At 41.9% G+C, this 19843-nt stretch overlaps 5 protein-coding genes across 5 annotated transcripts; 4 read left to right on the top strand and 1 right to left on the bottom strand.

Moving 5' to 3' along the window:
• Positions 1–3329: 3329 nt before the first annotated feature.
• Positions 3330–3806, top strand: MELLADRAFT_59702 (uncharacterized protein; the record flags this gene model as incomplete). Its single annotated transcript, XM_007405164.1, has 1 exon — positions 3330–3806. One exon carries the CDS (start codon positions 3330–3332, stop codon positions 3804–3806), a length of 477 nt encoding a protein of 158 aa, XP_007405226.1.
• A 5887-nt stretch (positions 3807–9693) lies between these two features.
• On the bottom strand, positions 9694–10879 carry MELLADRAFT_123912 (uncharacterized protein; the record flags this gene model as incomplete). The annotated part of the gene is made up of 6 exons (XM_007405060.1): positions 9694–10032; positions 10106–10152; positions 10227–10291; positions 10360–10422; positions 10497–10562; positions 10645–10879. 6 exons carry the CDS (start codon positions 10797–10799, stop codon positions 9970–9972), a joined length of 459 nt encoding a protein of 152 aa, XP_007405122.1.
• Positions 10880–11077: 198 nt separating this feature from the next.
• Positions 11078–13539, top strand: MELLADRAFT_91057 (uncharacterized protein; the record flags this gene model as incomplete). The annotated part of the gene is made up of 8 exons (XM_007405165.1): positions 11078–11093; positions 11159–11220; positions 11304–11445; positions 11539–12168; positions 12238–12304; positions 12434–12575; positions 12663–13037; positions 13114–13539. The coding sequence occupies 8 exons, from the start codon at positions 11078–11080 to the stop codon at positions 13537–13539; spliced, it is 1860 nt and encodes a 619-aa protein (XP_007405227.1).
• Positions 13540–14761: 1222 nt separating this feature from the next.
• Positions 14762–16620, top strand: MELLADRAFT_102501 (uncharacterized protein; the record flags this gene model as incomplete). The annotated part of the gene is made up of 5 exons (XM_007405166.1): positions 14762–14813; positions 14880–14937; positions 15006–16040; positions 16110–16288; positions 16607–16620. The coding sequence occupies 5 exons, from the start codon at positions 14762–14764 to the stop codon at positions 16618–16620; spliced, it is 1338 nt and encodes a 445-aa protein (XP_007405228.1).
• An 830-nt stretch (positions 16621–17450) lies between these two features.
• On the top strand, positions 17451–18430 carry MELLADRAFT_91055 (uncharacterized protein; the record flags this gene model as incomplete). The annotated part of the gene is made up of 2 exons (XM_007405167.1): positions 17451–18353; positions 18395–18430. 2 exons carry the CDS (start codon positions 17451–17453, stop codon positions 18428–18430), a joined length of 939 nt encoding a protein of 312 aa, XP_007405229.1.
• Between the last annotated feature and the right edge of the window lie 1413 nt (positions 18431–19843).

The raw sequence follows: 19843 nt of genomic DNA, 5'->3' as shown, positions 1-19843 counted from the left end.
TGAGAGTATTATTGAAAGACTCAGGTTTACCTAGACAGTTTTGGGGTTTCGCAATAACGACGGCGACTAGTCTCCACAACAAAACCCCGAATTCAAATACCGGTTCTCGAACTCCGACTGAGCTTTTGTTTGGTTTTGCACCTCAAGTAGACCATCTCAGAATATTCGGAAGCTGGGCATTCGTTCACGTGCCTGTGGAGAAGAGAAAGAAATTAGATCATCGAGCTGTGAAGTGTAGATTTGTAGGTTATTTAGAAGGAAGTAAGGGGTGGAGATTTTGGATTCCTGAAACTAACAAGTTTGTAGATTCAGCTCATGCTAAATGGCTTGACGAAAAGTCAATCACCAAGCAGAAGGATGACACCGAATCTCTGGTGTTCGACACAAATCCCACTTCCCTGGACAACATTCTTTCCTCAAAAGATCGACTGTCAGCACATCAAGAACTCAGAAATTTAATCGAATCTCTTTCAGTATCTTATTTCCTCGACGACGAATCTTTCACACAGACCGTACGAGAGCAAGATGCAAACATACAACTTTTACAAGCTAGAGCAGCAGGAATCGCATTCAACCTACCAAGAAGTTATCAGGAAGCTATGAACAGTGAACATAAAGAAGAGTGGAAAGAAGCATGTAAGAAAGAAGTAGAGATGTTGACGAAATTAGGAATTTGGGAAGAAGTAGAGCTGCCACCGGGTCAAAAGACAGTGTCAAGCAAATGGGTTTTCGCTGAGAAAACAAATTCAGAAGGTTTTATTTTCAAACAAAAAGCTAGATTCGTAGTAAGAGGTTTCACTCAGAGGGAAGGTATCGATTTCTCTGAAACCTTCGCTCCTACGGCGAAATTCACCTCGCTTATGATCATCTTTTCAGTTACGGCAAATAAAGGATGGTATATCCGTGCCCCATCGACGAAATCATATACGTTCGACCTGCAGAGGGAATCGAAACCTCACGTGCGAATTTGGTTCTCCTTCTCAAGAAAGCTCTCTACGGCACCAAGCAGGCGGCAAGGTGCTGGTGGAAGCATTTCTCGAATGTGCTAGCAGGTATGGGTTGCAGATATTGTATCAACGACCAGAGTCTTTATGTCTTACACTATAAAGGTCATACTGCTATGCTCTGGATCCACGTCGATGACGGTGTAATCTGCGGATCCTCTCTGGACATCATCTCATTCATCCACGAATCACTACTCAAGACTTTTCAAATAACTTGGAATGACAATCTCGAGCAGATTGTTGGCATCAAAATCAGCCATACCCCTCAGGGTATTTTCCTTTCTCAACCTCATCTTACTCAAAGTGTGCTCGAATCCACAGGTTTTACTTCATCGAAAACAGTTACACCTATGATAGCAAATCTTCAACTGGACTCGTCCGACAAAGACTCCATTGCACTCAACTCCTCTTCATATCTTTCAGTACTTGGATCTCTGTCGTATTTGGCTATAGGTACGCGACCAGACATTTCATATTCGGTCAACTATTTCGCAAGATTCTCTTCAAGACCGAACGAAAGCCATTGGCTAGCATTGAAACATCTCCTTAGGTATATTAGTGGAACGAAGAATGATGGTATTTGGTTTAGGAAAATGGTAAACGGCGATGACTTAATTACTTATTGTGATGCGAACTGGGGGGGGGAATTCTCTCGGTCAACACATGGGTTTGCTGTGTTCTTGTATGGTAATCTGATCTCTTGGGCATCAAGGCGTCAAGGTTGTGTTGCAACATCGACATGTCATGCAGAATACATGGCATTAGGGGTTGCTGCTCGAGAATCAATATGGATTCAAAATTTATTAGAAGACGTTTTCAAACTGACTTTCATCACTACTTTGAAATGCGATAACACAGCAGCAATCAAGGTAGCACAAGATTTACATCTAACGAAGCGCTCTCATCATGTTGCAAGAGAATTCCACTACGTTAATGAACAGATTTTTGATGGAAATTTAAAGATAGATTGGATAGATGGACCAAATCAAAAAGCTGACATTCTTACTAAGGCATTAGGAAATGTAATTTTTCAAATTCATAAAAAGAACATATGCATGTAGGATTACTAACCTCTAAAGGTTGAGGGGGGGTGTTACGGCCTGGACTGGCTAGGCGTCGTAGAAGACAAGCCACTCAGCCTTTTCTCACCCTTAATTGGTTTAGAATAAGTTGGAAGATTCAGGAACATTGTGATCTGAACCGGGTTTCATCTTTTCTCTTTTTGTCATTTGTGAACGCCACGTGAAACGTGTTTTGTATAAAAGATTCTGTTTTCTTCCCTAAAGTTGTTGTCTTTTCTCTTGTCACATTTTCTCATTGTTTCGGTAGATTAGAACTAACAACTAGTTCTCTAGGTTAGACATGTTTCATCTTTTATGCAATTGTCACATTTTCTCATTGTTTCGGTAGATTAGAACTAACAACTAGTTCTCTAGTTCTTGTCCCGCTCTACAGTGTTGAGCTTTGAATGTGGAGTTTAACAGTCTTGAATTGTGATGTTTTCAAGTTTGAGTTTTGAGAACAGCAGTTTCGACTTGATTATCCTACGATAAATCAAGTCGTAGGCTTGCGTAGATTTGGACACAGGGAATGCAAGATTTGACGCGGTTGTAGGGACCGCAAGTCTAAAACAGGTCCATAGTGGACCTGTCTATATTTTAGTGTTATTGTAACGCTAAATCACCTCGATAACACACCCATAATGGATGCTCTTAGAGCATCCGCAACCGTCACATTAAGTTGTTGGAATAGCTAAGTCTTCAACCAATGTTGGACCCGCCGCGCTCCCAGAAGCTGAAGCAGAGCTGAAGCGTATCTTTTTCAGCAGCGCTCCGCAGGCCTGAAGCTGCTGCGACCCCAGGGCTACGTTGCGTGGCTTGGGCGAGTAACAAAAAATTGACCCCGCTATCCGTCGTTTTGGCAGCGCGATCCGAGAAAGAGCGAGCAGCGCTTCGGGGCGCTTTTCGGTACGGAGCGGGTTAGCGCTCAGGGTTTGTATTTCCCAACCTCATCTCGCCCAATCTGGTAATGATACATTATTTAGTGCACTCACCACCCGTCACCATCCCAAGCCATCACCCAAAGCAGCCACACAACCCCCTTTCGATCCAAATGGAGCGAATGCTTCGTTATGTCTGTACTAGAACACTTGGACAGGCGTGTCCATCACATCACCCCTGGGCTTGATTTCGATTGTCACAAAAGGTATGTTGCGCTTTAGGTTTGATTTCTTCCTACCTTCCTTTCGATCCTCGTTCTAATAATTTTTTCTTCCTTTCTTTCAAATTCGTCTTCTTTTACATTTCTATCGATTCAGTCTTAAACATGCCCTCACAGTCCAAACACCCTAACAAAAATGATTCCAACACCCTCACGGGTACCCCATCACGACCTCAACGTACACGCCATCCGCCCTCAAACCCCAACATGGTCTCTCCTTGTCCTGATGGGCGACGACGTGTATCTTTGGATCAACAAACAAAGTCACCAGGCCCTTCCCAAAGAAAACGTAAACACCAATCTTCAATTGCCGTATCAGATTCAAACACCCCTCAGAGTCAGGATTCTTCCCACGAATCCGATATTGAAGTTGATCATGGGAAAGGTAAGGGTAAGCAAAAGAAGAGTGCTACCCGCAAGAAACGAAAGACTACCAACAGCAACAGCGACGAGGTGAGTAACTGTCTTGCTTGCTCATCTGACTCATTATCACTTCAAGATCTGATTGTTACTTCTGGATTGATTGTAACAGATCACATGTACTGGGTCGAGGTTTGTCAGCAGGAAGGATCTGCAAGCTGATTCAGACGAAGAGAACGCAAAAGTCAAGCCTCGAGCCTCGATCCGAGGTGATTCCGATCAATTGCTAGCGTACTTTGGGGAACCTTATTACCTAAAGGGTGATGTATGTATTTTCTCGTTTACATTCACCTTTTGATATTTTCTATTGCATCATGTCTTACATTTCGATTTTTGCATTTGTTCCTCTACGATTTCTGTTATTTTAGGACGTAAGCAAGCCACCTTTATCTTATCCTTGCACTTGGTGCGCTTCCAACCCGGACAGGCCAACTCAAGTACGAGTCAGTCGAAGCAACCTCAAAAACAATCTCAGGACACATCGAGACGGCCACCCTCAAGATGGTCGGTCCAAGACTGGCTGTCCCGGTCGCAACAAAGCTCGCAAAGCTGGACTCGAAGTACCCCCCTCACTTGACGAGATTGCACGTGCAAAAGCTTCAGATAAGAACAACAAGGCCTCAATTTCGTCTTTTGTAACTGTAGGTCCAAAAATCAAATTCGACAACCTGGTATTTAATCAAATGATGTGTCTCTGGGTCACCACACGTCGACTCCCATGGAATCGAATGACGGACACATGGCTACGGTCTTCAGTTCAGTACCTTCGTCCTGAAGCACGTTTGTATGGTCGAAAGTGGGCCGCAAATGAATCCAAACGGTTGAATTTGTCGATTAAGAAAGTTGTTTTTGACGAGTTAAAGGTGAGTCTTCTATTTGATCAACCGCTTTCTCTGAATACGTTAGTCTGAACACCTGATACTGATATTCACAATTTTGCTTATAATACTACTGCAGGGTTTGTCAAGCAAGATTAGTCTTCAGCAAGACGTTTGGACATCGAAAGGTAATCGGCACTGCTTCATTGGTGCAGCCGTCACATTCATCAATGACAAGTGGCAGTTTGTCACTCGCCACCTGACTCTCAAACTTGTAGCATGGGAGCACAAGGGGAAGTGGCTTGCAGAGCCCATAGTTAACATTTTTGTTAAACGAGGATTAGTTAATAAGATAAGTTTAAATTTTTACGCTTATTGATAATAGTCTACAATACTTACCTTCTCCCTATATATACCTCCTCTGCCAGACCACTGATTCAGGCTCGAATAACCTGACAATGGCACGAGAGATGCATGCTCAGTTCCTTAATCAGCCAAATCTCGTCGACTACACCTGGGATCCAAGCGATATGCATATTTTCTGTTTTTGCCATAAAATGGCTTTAATAGTTGGAGTCGGATTGGACGCCCTCGGACTGAAGTCTCCGCCGCCTAGAAAGTTCTTAGGTCGATTTCCTGAAATCAATACTTCCATTATTGAAGAAGAGGACGAGGAACAGGACGACCTTGGGCCTGTAGCTGAGGTTCCTGATGTGGCAGTTCCACCGGTTGATCCCAATGATTCTGAACATGAACCTGACCTACAGGCGTTGGTGGATAGGGAAGAGCAAGACGATGAAATCCCAGATGAGGATCTTGTTTTAGATGATGAAGATTGTTGGGACGCTGCTGACAATGAAGATGAATGTCCTCCTGCAACAGTTCACCCTGCCGAAGGAGCACAACCAACACATCGCCGAGAAGCTAACAATCTTGATGCGCTGCTAGTGAAGGTATCATCATTTTATCTCTGAGGCTCAATTAGATACTGACTTGGTGTTTCATTACATTCACAGGTTGATTTCATCCTCAGACGCATCACTCGTTCGGCTCCTTGGCGAAAGGAATTTGATCGTATCATGAAAAGCAAAGGCCTTCACTTAGAGACTTTGATTGCAGCTTATGGCATACGATGGAATATTAAGCTGATAAGTCGAGAAAAAGCCTGGAAGGCCCGAGAAGTATGTCATTCATCCATCTTTTTATCTCTTGTGACCCAGGAAATGATCACTGATATGATTATAACATCGATATGAAGGTTATTGATCAGCTGCTCAAGGACGACTTAGCTCGAGTCCATGCTAAAAACCGTTGACCTCGCAAAAACGGGAAGCCTCATGGCTACTTCCATGAAATGACTATCACTCCGTCAGAATGGGCGCAAGTGAGAAATCTCAACGCTGAGCTAAAGGTGAGGTGGTCTCAATGGGATTTTTTAGTTGGCGTGTTCATTAATAACTGTTACTGATGCTGCTATTGATCATGATGAATATTGGACAGCGCTTTTTGGAAGCAACCAAAAGAATGGAAGGTCAGGGGCCAACAGGATCAATCGTCATTCCAGAATACGTCGAACTCCGGAAGACATTACAAGATCGATCAGATGAACTAGAACCTACCGAGGCACTATATCCAATGATCGCTGCGATGCTTAAGAAGACTCAGAGTCTTCTCGACGAAGCTCTGTCATGTCACACCTTGGTCATGGCTACAATGCTCCATCCTGCATTTCGTTTACGGTTTTTTCACACTTTCTTTGGCAAAACATCGAGCACTTCAATACAAGCCGAGGCTTCTTTTGGTAAAGAATTCAAGAGGTATCAAAGCAAATCACCACACCAGCTTCCAACCAATCCCGCTACCGAGTCCGACCTTACTGCAGTATCCAAGCCGAAAGCTTCCATCTACATGGTGTACAGTGATGACGAAGACCAAGGCATGGGCGACGAAAACCAACTGACTGACTACCTGCGAGGTAGCGATCGAATGAAGGATGGCGAGTATGATATATCCAATCCAGACTCAGCATTGAGGTGGTGGGAGGTAAGTCATCTCCTACTAATTGTATGTCGGTTGTGATTCAGCGCTGATTGATGTCTTCATTTCGTTTAGGCTCATGCTAACCGATACCCTGTCATTGCCCGAATGGCCAAGGACTACCTGTCGTGTTCAGGTGCTTCTGCTGAACCCGAGAGGAGCTTTAATGTGGCAGGGGATGTGTGTAGAGCAGAGCGTGGAAGGCTGATGCCTATTGCTATCGAACGGCAAGTCTCAAGCGCACTTTGGGAACTTGAAGGAGTCCCATTAGGGGATCAGTTCATCAATGTCATGCAGGCATCTCAACGGGAGGAGTACAAACCATATCTCAAGGAGTATTATATGGTGCACGGTGCTCCAGCTAATTCAAAGTAGCTGGTTTTCTTTCTTTTTTGCTATCAGTTATTGTTTTCTTTTCTTTTCCATTCTTTAATCACGCCACCACAAGTCAATCATTAATTCCTACATCCTAATAAACAACCATAACCACTAATATATATTTTATACATGCTTTTTAATGTAATTATTTCATTTTTCGATCGCTTACACCGCTTTGGGAGCGTAGCGATCGCTTTATAGCTATACGCTATGTGACCCTGAGTTCAAGAGCTGCGAATAATCGCTGCGCTCTTGCTTACGGCGTAGCTTATTGAAGCTTCGTTATGCAAGGGCTGGAATCGACATAGCGGGTTTTCGCTCCGCTGTCGCTTTCCTGCCCCGCAACGTAGAAAAGCGCTGCTTGTCCAACATTGCTTCAACTCACCAATTTTGAAATTTCCACAATGGTGAAATTTCAACTGATTGTTAGTTAGATTTGCAACAAAAAATCAGTAGGCTGGGACAAAGTTATCCCAGCCTACCGACTGCGTTAGCTAACTCCCCGCCCTCAAAAACCACCGAAAACACCAACCTCAACTCGACTCACCATTTCTCAACACACCCCACTTCCACCTTCACTTCAACAATACAGCACCACTCATCAATCACAATATTCATTGATGCCCATCAATACCAAAGCAAGTTCAACTCCGCTGCCTTGCTCATCCTTCACCTCAATCACCTCAATCACTTGGCACTCCCATCATCTTCTACCACCACAATCACATCCAACCTCAAAGTTAGAGTTCAAAAATAAATATCATGATCTAGGACAACTTTATTCTTCAAATCTCAACTCAATATATGTATTCAATACTTGATTGCATCAATCTCTCGGCTTGAGATCGTATGAATTTCTTGATTGGATGATTCAATTTGTAATTGGTCTTTAGATGTTTTATTCCATTGTTTCCTAGCATCAACACATCATCCAACATCAAATATATAGACAATGAAAGGCAAAAATTAACTTCACATTGTGTGAGTTATACAACTTGAGAGTTGGAGGAATTAGAAAATAGATCTGTTGGTTGTTTGAACCAGCAGACATTGAGCTAATAAGTAAAAGAGGCAGATCAATATTGTTATGAAGAAGTAAAGTGAGGAATGATTGAGAAATTTGTTGGTTGTTTGATATTTGAAGACAACTTAGCTCTTGACTTGAAGCATACAATTGTGGTCTGAGTCTTTAATTTGGAGTTAAATATGTCTAAACTCCAAATTAAAGACAACAACTGTGGGATTTGGCGTGAGATTAGTTGACTCCGGCTAACAATTGTTAACTTTAGCTTAACTAACTCCAATTTTAACGCAAACAGCTGTGGATGCTCTTAGATAACAAGACTTAACCAAGACTTAAATAGTTAAGCAAACCTAAACCAAATACAACTCAAAGAAAGATAAACCTAAGCGCCAACCACAAGTTGACACTCAGGTCTGGAATATATAAACCCCTCCTCTTCCCCCTCTGGAAGAAGGATCAACTTCACATCATTCCACAATTATACATCAAAAGTTACTTGATTCTTACCAAAGAATATTAATTAAACAGTGATTCTATTGTATTTGAACTTCTAGTTCTAAAATCCTCTTCAAGCCTTTGTAAGCTTTAAAGTGGTGCTTCTAAGCTAGTGGGAATAGCTAAAGAATCAAGCTTTTGAATCACATAGGATACCTCCTGGGTTGAGTGTAAAGTATCTGCTGAAGTCTTTGAGCAATCAAAGTGCAAAGCTCTGCAGGCTCTGGTTGCAATTTCTAACAGAGCTCAAAGTAAGATCCTTTGAGGGATTACTCAACCAACCCACTGGTTATTAAATCCTCTTTTTAGAGGTCATTTAACTGTAGTCTTCACTTGGGTGTACCAAGTGAAGACTATATCCACTTACATTTTGACCTTTTATAGTGAAGAGTCAGCCTATAGTTTCTGATTCCTCACATCATGGATCATTGGTAATTAGATTGATCTACATATCAATTATTTCAATTAGTGGAGTCAGTGGCCAATATCCAAAGGAAGTAACATTCCAATTTGCATGACCAGAATGACAACTACTTGGCCAAAAGACATCTTCTCAAAGTTGATGTGATGATCAGTTGTATGTTGTCATCTGAGCTCTCTTTATGAGTGATGCAATAGATTTACAAGTATGTCCATTGGCTTGTAGATCTAGGGAGTGAGAGCTTTGAAACAGATAGTGCTTGAGGCTTGATGCAGACCATAGGAGGTTTTGTCATGAAAAACCTAGACAAGAGATACAGGTATATGCACACACAGGGATTATGAAATATGTAGAACAACCTAGAGCAACAGCAACAATACAGATAGCAAAGACTACACACTAACAACAAATCAAATGAAACTTGACATAACCATTTGTTGACAAATAATGTAACACCTGATAATCTCTAATCCACTTCTGTGAAGTTCAATGAACAGAAGATCAATCTTAAAGAGCTCTCAGAGGTCAACAGAAACCCGAAACAAATAACATGTTTTGATCCACTATAAAATCTACATCTCCTTGCAGACCTGTAAATCTTGATTTACAAAGTTGCTCACACCACAGGCATCTATTAGGTTGAATCATATGTGAAACTTAATGTGGTGACAGAGTTCACAATGAGTTTCAAATTTGGATTGAAACCTATTAAAATCCACCCCCCCTTGCCTTTAATAGGTTCCAATCAAAAAATTGAGACTTATTGCGGACTCAGACACCACAACTTTGCTCAATCAGGTCCCAAACATAATAATTCCCGCAGTGTCATCATACTCTGGACCCACTTGATCAAGTTTACAGGACAAAATGGGCAGGATGGCCACACTTATCTTCAAGAGATAGTTCAATATTGACATGCAGTCTGACTCTCACACATTCCAGGCATTGACACACAGCTTTCTGCATGGTAAAGTGTTCAGGGATATTGATGAGGACATAAAGAGAAGCTACAATTGGGAGCTGAGGTATATGATTACCACTTCTTTGGACTACTCACTAGTGTCACATAAAGAATGCATCATTGATTTCCTTTGGACTTGTTTTTCTGGGGCTCTATTTCCTAAAAAAATAGAACAAAGCCTTTCAAAGATCTCATAGCTCTTCTTTTTTCTTACCACTTTCATCTGGAGCTTTTCGATTAAGGATACCCAATAGCTATAATTAATAGAAATAAAAAGCATTTCAAAATTAAATAACCGCATAAAAAGTAAGACGATGAAAGACGAACCTCAACTTCGAAAACAAGTGTTGCACCTCCTGGAATAACTCCACCAGCTTTCAATCAAAGTGACAAAATCATTAGGATCTGTGAAAAGGCTAATTTGCTTCACAAATCAAAAGTTACTCACCACCTCGGTCTCCATAACCCATACTTGGTGGAATACGTAATTTTCGTTTCTCTCCAATACACATGCTACGGTAAACAGAAAAAAGATATTAAAGATTGCAATACTCAAGGCATAATTTGAATGTGTGACTCACTCTAATAAACCTTGATCCCAGCCTGCGATAACTTGTCCAGCACCTAAGGTGAAGTCAAATGGTCTGATAATTCAAAAGTGTTTGTTAGTTACAAATTCTAGGAAAATATTGAAAGATTTTTAAAGAGAGTTACTAACTGGTTTCGATCAAGTGATGAATCAAACTTGCTACCATCCTTCTGAAGTGTACCGGTATAATGCATCCTGGTTGTTCAAAAATAAAGCCAAAAAACAAAGAGTCAGATTCAATTTATCAATCTTTGATCAACGTACAAGTCATACTTACGAAAGCTTATCGCCTTTTTGTGTTTTGATAGGGCATTCAGTTGGTTTATGAGTCACACCGATTTGTAGTTTATCGTCCGAACAATTCACATTAAAAGTTTGAATACTAAGTGCTAGAATTAAACAACATAGAAATTTTGAAATGTTTGGAGTCATGATGTTTGAAGTGGTTGGTATCTTTGAGGTTCTAGTGTTGATATCTGGTGGTGGTGATCGACTTGACTTTCCTCTTGGTCATCGTCATCGTCAGTCAAATCAAAAATGACAGGCTGTATGTAATGTCACGTGGTCTCCCTCGTTATAGAGATAACGATATCTGTATATCATGTCAACCTTTGGGTTCATGTGTAGTTTTAAAAAATTGAATTTGACCGATTTCTTGAAACCACAACCAACAGCAATATCTTCAAACCACTGACTCAAGGACCTTCATCATGGAGAGTGCACAACGTGAGTATTAAATTGAAATTAATGAAGCATTATCATCAAACTAAATGATGGATCTTTTTGACCAGTTCGAATGGAGCGAATGCTCCCAGAACTCAGGGACTTGGAACAGAAAAAAGTATTTACAAAAGTTAGTAAGCTTTTGCATTCCACCCTTCATGCCTGGAGAACCCAGGAAGTTTGAGACCGAATTGACATCTTGAAAAAATTTAGTCTGAGATTTCAGCCATTGTATCTCAAAGACAAATTCATGAAGCTGCAATTGCTAGACCAAAGTCACATGAACCTTATATGCGATATATCGATTATGAACGAAGGTTAGAACGTTTGCGGCAATTGCGAGTCTCAAAGATAGGTGTGTGAAGAGTTTTGTTCTGATTGATGACACATGAATGTCTCGAATATTGTGATACTAATGCTTTTCGCATTCACTTTCATAATTTTTAAGCTGGACAACAAAGTCAAAATCGTCCTCGAGTCACAATTTCCGATTACTCAATCCCACTTCACATCCTCAACCTTTTCTCAACAGCAGCTAAACGATACCCCGAATCAAGATCACTATGGATGGCTTACATCACTTACTCTCTTACTCAATCATCACCCAAACTAATCAGTCGAGTGATTTCTGCAGCAATAGCAGCACATCCAACCGATCCAGAATTTTGGACCATGGCAGCAAGATTCGAATCAGATGGAGATCAAAATGGTAAAGGAGGTGGAAATGTAGATGGAGCAAGAAAACTTTTGATGAGAGGTTTAAGGTTTTTAAAAGGAGAAGAATCTTTATCTCTTTGGATTGAATGGATTAGGATTGAATTGAATTTCGTTCAAGCTATGACTCAAAGAAGGAAATTTTTAGAGAAGATTACAGATAAAGGATCTGTTATTATTCGGAATGATGATTTGGTACTCGAAGACTCTGCTGCTGATACGGCCATGGAGTTGGATCAACTTGAGGAAGAGAATGAGAAGCCGGATGAGATGAATAAAGATGTTTTGGTGATCAAGGGCCAAGGTCAGGAAGCTTTGCAATCAGGTGCTCTAATCAAAGTTGTACTATCAAACGCATTCAAAGGTACTTTCAAATTTTGCTTCTGTCATCAAATATCTCATTAATCTTTATTTTGGTGACTTTGATTTCTAGCGATACCTAGCCTTTCGATTTTTGATGCAGTAATTTCTTTATTGAATTCAACAGAGCTTCCAATCAAGTCAGCTCTCCTCGACTTTGCATACACAATGTTACAAACACTTCATTCTCAACTTCCACGCGCAACAGTAATGATAATCACTCGAGACCTTTTCACTCATCATCAAACAGATAATACATTCGCCATTAGTGGTGTCAAACTTGTTGATAGTTTATCTTCTACAATCAAAAAACTTCAATCAATCTGTAAAGAATTATCAAATCCAGAAATGTGGGAGGAATTTTTACGATTCTTAATTGATGTTCATACTAAGTTGGATGATGACGATTTGGTCAGCAGAATATACTTTCAATTTGATTTTTTTTTCAAACACCAGACCGAAGATTTTTTTATGCTAATGAATTGTATCCTTTCTTAGCGCCAATACGTTTCTTTAGTCGTCAAGAAGACCATGACTTCGATAATATCCAAGAAAACAGATTCAGTCAGGTGTCACGAGTTAGCCCTCTCACACTACCAAAGCACATCTTCCCATCCCGAGATTCTTTCAGCCTCAACTCAAGCCACAACACGTTTTCCAGAAAGTCTTTCACTTTGTATTTCTCGATTAGAACTTATAATTCAATCTACTAAAAATGGTCAAGAAAATAATTCAAATTATCTACAAACTTTTCATCATGCTCAAACTCAATTCCCAGGATCATTACGCATAGCTGAGTTATTTGTTCAAATCATTAAACTAAAACATGCACGGAAAGAAATGACTGGTACAGATATGAAAGATTTATTAATGGTAAGTCTTGAAATCTGCTTGAATCATTTCTCAAAAACTTACCAACTAATTTGGTCGATCTTTCTTAATATGACAGCTTAATCTGGATAGAGCTGCAAAAAATATCCGAGAGCCTATTCTACCTACAACGCCATCATCACCAGACCAATCCCAAACAGTCATAGAAGTATACCAAAGGTCATTAATAGAAACATCACCCCCAAAAAAACCACATAAACCAATTTATATCACACTTTCACATCAAACAACTTTATCAATAAGTTTTTTGAATTGGGCAACATCATATGAAAAAGATTTGAATACATTAGAATATTTATTTAATCTTTTGATTTCTCATCCTAAATCGAATTTAAATGAATGGTTAAATTATTTGAAATTTTTATTAAATGTCAAGAAAGATGTTATTGAAGTTGATCAACAATTAGTAAAAGCTAAACGACTTCTTGGGTTTAAAGCTGGACAAATTTTAGAAGAGAAATGGATGGAATTGATTCAATGTTAATGGTTCTCCTTATGAACATCATTTATATGTAATGAAGGTTTTTTTTTGTTATGATGAATTTTGTTACGGAAGGTTTCATAGTATTGGTTTGGTTGTGCATGTTTTCTCTTTAAGAAGTGTGATAGATCTCTTTGTTGATGTTTTGTTGAATTATATTGCGTGAAGCTTTGTTGATTACCCTTGAATAGACCCTCTTTGCATCAGGAATGGGTGTGTAACTTGCTTTTGGACTTTCCTGACTTTGTTCATGTACTCTGAGTCTGGATGCTCATGGTTATCGTGGCGACAGGCCGTCATTCTCTGAACAAGTCACATTCTCGTGATGAGTACGGAAAGTGGGCTGGTATGACTATAATGCTCATGTAGCGAGAGCAATTGTGGATTACAGTGGAAATTGTGATAATTTCACGTGAGGCTAGAGTGGGCATGGTTGTTCGCCGAGGAGAATGTTTTTTTCGTGCGATGTGCGAATGGTCTTGGTTGGGGAGGGTAGGGTGCAATTGTTACAAAGAAATGTTCTCATGAAGGATGTCTTGGTGAGTTGTGTCTCGCTGCGATTGACTTACTAGGGCAGGACCACCTCTTTCACATCGAGGCTCATGAGTCTGGTGGGTGAAAAGTTGTCATACGTCAAACGAAGGGGTGACACGAGCGAACTGGACTTGAGATGATCAAGGTCAAGGATTTCCAACCTGTCCGGCTTGAAACGATGACTGCTTTCATTGGTCCAGATCAAATCCTTCAATAGAGCCTCATCTCAATTTCAGTCTGGCATGAACAACCGAGGAAAACAAGCTGAATTCTATTGCAAGATGCAACTTTTGCCCGGTTCTGGTTGAAATCCTTTACTTCAAGTCCATCCAGAAAAATGATCAGTCCTTCGGAAGAGATTGACTGGTCCTATAGCGCGCATTGTGATCATCAAAAATTCGTTGATGGCGAGACTCTTTTGAGTATAAGAAGACTCGTTTACTCCTCATGGCTTGTTATTGTTCATCCAGCTCGTTCATCCAATCGTATCTATCTGCCTTCCTTCTTATCTATTCAACTGCTTTTCATATAACTCACATTACCTTCACTTTCACTTCCTCAAGCACATTTACTACAGACCTTACATACTATTTACTTTCTTTGACGCACATATCATTTTTTGATTATAAAACATTTTCATATCAACTCATTCATCCTTACATACTTTTAACTTATTCCCCACTCTAACAATATGCAAATCAACATTGCTTACGTTGTCGCTGGTCTCCTTGTCTTTGTCTCATGTAAGCCTGTCTTAAAACCCTTCTTTATATCTTTCGAATTATACTGACGTACCCTTTATGCTTTAGCAAACTTTGGCGAGACTGACGCTCGCATGATTCCTACCAGCCATCAAGGCGTAGCCGCGTTAGTACATTCTATATCACCATGTGTCCATCGCCGAATATCTCAACTGACTCATCATTCCCTCTCAGTCATCGCGAACACAAACGACAAGCAGGTGGATATGCACCCGGAGGTGCTGCCTACGGTGGCTCCAACACTGCCAACACTGTTCGACCTGCTGTGGGAAGTGGAGCCGCTCATGAAGCCGCTGCTGCACCTCTATCTCCTACCACATTACCTGTTGGGGGCGCGACTCCTCCTTACTCGGCTCCATCCATCGTATCGCCAACTTCCCAGGGTCCTGTGTCTGTCGGCAGCTCATCCCCACCGATGCCTAAAGCCCCACTTTCAGGTTCCGCGCCCTCTGCATCCGGCCCATCAATTGTTTCACCAACATCCCAGCGTCCAGTCGGCATGGTTCCTCAAATGCCCACTGAAGCAGCATCGCCAATGTTATCAGCACCTGGAGGTCTCATCCCAGCATCAATCGGTGGCGGCCAACCTGTTGGCTCATCTGCCGGCGCTTATCACGCCGGTTCAGCCCCCACCCCAATCACGCGGGCTTCTCCTCTTTCGGTCCCAGGCGCCCCTTCCATCCCTCTGGAAGGTTCCTTGCCCTTGCCAGTCGGTGGGCTCAGCGGATCGCCTATCCCCCTTCCATTAGGTGGTGCTCGTGGGACACCCATTCCATTCGGCAGCAACGGTCCCCTTTCATTGGGAACCAACGGTCCTTTACCCATCGGAACCAACGGTCCCCTCCCAATCGGAAACAACGGCCTTCTCCCAATTGGAACCAACGGTCCCCTACCAATCGCAAACAACATCCCCCTTCCAATCGGAAGTAATGAACTTCATCCACTCCCTGAAGCACCCCTCGCTGTCAGCAAAAGTTTCATCCAACCCCCTTTCGGCGTCAATGCCGGCCCAGCACTTCTAGGTCCTTCAGGCACCTTTGGTGGCCCACAATTTGGTGTACCAGGAGTTGGAGTTGGAGGCCCTGCAGCTATGCTTGGCGGGCCAGCTGTTGGACTTGGTGGTCCATTCGTTGGACTCGGTGGCCCTGTAGCTGGATTTGGTGCTGGGCAACACGTTGGTGTTGGAGCACAAGTTGCACCAGGATTCGGGTAAGTAGACTGTCTTAAGTCTCTGCAAAGCAATGTCACTAACTGATTTCACATTTTCTGTATTGATAGTGTTGGTCCGGGATTTGTCGGTGGACCCGGTGTCTTTCCAGGCGCTGGATTCCACGCTGGTGCTGGTGTAGGTGCGGGTGCCGGTGTTGGCTCTGGACTTGGAGCTGGAGCTGGAGCTGGAGTCGGTGCTGGATTCCATGCAGGTGCCGGTGTTGATCAAGGTGTTGTCCCCGGATTAGGTGGCTTCCAAGGCGCTGGATTCAATGCGGGAGCTGGCGTAGGCGCTGGTGCTGGCGTAGGTGCTGTTCCTGGACTAGGCGCCGGAGCTGGTGCCGGAGTAGGTGCTGGATTCAACGCTGGTGCAGGAGCCCTCCAGAGAGTTGGTGCTGGAGCTGGTGTTGGCGCTGGTGTTGGAGCTGGCGTTGGCGCTGGTGCTGGTGTTGGTGCCGGAGCTGGTGCCGCCGCTGGTGTTGGAGCTGGTGCCGGAGTTGGTGCTGGAGCTGGTGTTGGAGCCGGCGCTGGCTTCCACGCTGGTGCTGCACAACACGCCGGTGTAGGCGTACTTGCTTAAATCTCATAAAGTATAAATTGTTTTCAAATGTATCTTTTGTTCACTATCCAACTTGTTCATGTCGTCCGTCGCTTATTGACCCATAAATCATCATCAACCATGTACAATTCTGAATAAAATCCACATTTTAAAAATTATTGTCACAATTTTACACCATTATTAAGATCATCAACCCATTACCTAACACATAACGTACCAGTCATATCAGCAATGCGCCTACCTTCCGCACAAACCAATTGACTCTGTGATTTCTCTGAGCTGGAATGTCACATTGAATTGGCTATGCTGCATTTCAATCAACGCTGAGATTCAATTCCTTGATTCATGTGTTCTGTTTACTCTTGATGCGCTTAAGAAGCATGCTTCAGAGCCTTGTACTACCACTTTACTGTGGTCTCATCATCACTTTTCACAACTCATTAAGTTTTGTCGGAAGTCTTTTGACTCAAACAACCTCAGATTCAGAGCATCAAGCTAACCCAACGATTGACTTAATACTTTCGATCTCGCTTCCGTATTGAATGTCTCTAAGAGCATTCTTCGTAAATAATCGCCGTGTCAACCTGAAGACAGAATCCTGATGAATTATGCCATAGGATTGTTTTAACCTACATGGGCCGAACTCAAGATATCGTTATCAGATGGAAGAGAAGAAACTTTAAGCAAATATTTCCTCATGAAAGCAGGACTACAATTCGGGTGTCCGAGGCAATGCTGTTGTGAGATGGACGAGAGAAAACCCGTGCAGAGCTCGGACCGGATCTTCGACTCTAAAAGATGAGAATGAGATGGGTTGGCATGGCTGAGCACTTGAAGTTGCAAAGTCAGAAATGTCATTGGAGCTAGATTGGACATCACTTTCACCTTTACTGGCCAAGACTCTAACTGATCAACTGAATCGAATACTACCATCAGTACCTTTACCAACATTTCTAGATCCAATCATCATTCAATCAGTCGAGTTTGGTGATAGTTCTCCTGAGATTCAAATCATCGACATTCGTGATATCAGTAAAGCTTTCTCTGACGCTGATATACGAGCTCAATCATCAAGATCTCAGCAAAATTATAATGAATCCGCCTCTCCATCACCTGCCGATCGGTATCCTCCCGACTCTGATAGTCGATTTCTCGGTTCTAGACCTTCTCCTAGTATCGCAACTTCCTTCAATGCCAATCGGTCTCATCAAGCAGTAGAAACTCCCCGTGATCATGCTGCTTTCCTTACTCCAACAAATTCAAACTTCTCAGACTGGCGGAATACACAACAATCCTCAAGAGCTCATGAACCTAGACTTCCATCACCTCAAACTCGTAGCTCATCTTCTCAACCATCACTCGAATTACATTTACGAGTGACCTATTCAGGGAACATGCGGATCGACCTATCAACTGCACTGGTCCTTAATCATCCTGCACCGCTCTTCATGAGTTTGCCTGTCAAGATGCGAGTCATGGGATTCGTATGCGCAGCCGAAGTAATCTTGGCCATCGAAGCTGATCGATCAAGATGTCATTGTACGATCATGGAACCTACTGCAAATTCAGAGGAAGAAGTTGATGATGGACTTCATCCATCTGAACTGACGCCTGGTGCAAGAATCTTACCGGAAATGCTTATCCACACTGAAGTTGGTAATGCTGATAAACATGTACTAAGAAATGTGGGAAAAGTTGAAAGGTTTTTACTTGATACATTACGTCGAATTATCTGTGATGAACTCTTGTTTCCGGTAATGTTTTTTAAATTTCTTCTTTTCATTCAGATCTGGAGTATTTTCAACTGATTCGGCATTGTTTTGCGATATAGACCTTTCAGACTTTTGATTGGTCATAGAGGAACGAAAATCTATTCAAAAATATAACGTATACTACATTCACCCATAGCTTCAAACGTGATCCTGTAACATCATGCAATTTCTTTATCAATAGACAGTCAAATTCAGCAAGGTTCAGTCTCACCCATCACACCTGGTATCAGATTCTACACCATCCCAAACCTGAGGTGAGTAAAGTGTCCAAATTCCCAATGTACCAATGCACTTAATTAAGAAGTACTGTTTCATATGATTGCTCATGTTGATCTCAAAACCAAAATGCATCATTTGGAGGGATTGAACTTGCTTATTCAACAAATGTTATACAGTTCTGCAAGCCAAATCCATCATATGTACAGCCTCAATCGCACCATGTATGAAAAGGATAATTGAGAATTGTGAATTCTATCAGAATGATCCTTTCAGAGTTTTATAGGTTTGATTTCTAGGGTGATCCTTACAATTCCAGATTTATTTGACTTTCCATCAGCCTGATCAAAACTCACTTGTTCAATTTTTCAAAAGCAATTTCTTTATAGCACAGAATCACACTGTATAGGGTCACATCTCTAGTGCCAGCTGTGTCTTATAATACACTTTGAAATAACTCTTGCCATGCTCCACATGATACTCACTTTTTTCACACACTGAGGTTACTTGGCAAATGCCCCTGAAACTGTGGTGGTTTAGAATCGTGAAGGTAGACTATAGGGTGAGGGTGCTTTTGCTATGGATACCAAACATGTTGCTTGCTACAACCCAATTGAGAAAAAAATGAATTTACATTTGCCAGTTGTTGCAGAAGAGGAAATGCATCAACATAGTTGGTGCAATAACCCCACTCCAGGAAATGTTGATAGGATGATCCATACCAGCTGCTCAGAAAGACATTGGGGTAACGAATTCGATGTGTAACAGGCACTACGTTAAGTGCTTACGTTAAGCTATTGCTTGATTAGGAATGGAAGTCTCCAGGTATGGGTTGAAGGAAGGACTTAGGCTATCTTAATGGAGATGGTCGATAAGGTACTTTAAAGGATTATAAAGGAGATTATCGAGAAGGATTGATATTAAGATGTATTACTATCCAAAAGTGGATGAAAGAAAAGAGATTATTAGAAGGATCCCACTATTTCGAGCCCCCTTAGGAGAACCCCGGCGCCCCTCGGGTTTTGACTATTACCCGCGTGGGCCGACAAAACTTGAAGGTTAGCAGCCAGATTTTCGCATAGTCGGACCTTTAGGGCTGCTTGCGAGGGCGCATTCACACCACTCTCCCCCGTATGACTTGTTCTGCGCCCTTGGGAGCCCTTGGGTCGTCAAATAGAGCAACAAAGAATCCAGTCACATCCAATCTCCAGCTATCATTGAGCACCATCGTCCATCAATTCATCAATTCTCTCGAT

The sequence above is a fragment of the Melampsora larici-populina genome (genome assembly GCF_000204055.1).
Source record: "Melampsora larici-populina 98AG31 unplaced genomic scaffold MELLAscaffold_3, whole genome shotgun sequence".
In the NCBI taxonomy this organism is placed as follows: domain Eukaryota; kingdom Fungi; phylum Basidiomycota; class Pucciniomycetes; order Pucciniales; family Melampsoraceae; genus Melampsora; species Melampsora laricis-populina.
This window is presented reverse-complemented; position numbering and strand designations above follow the sequence as displayed.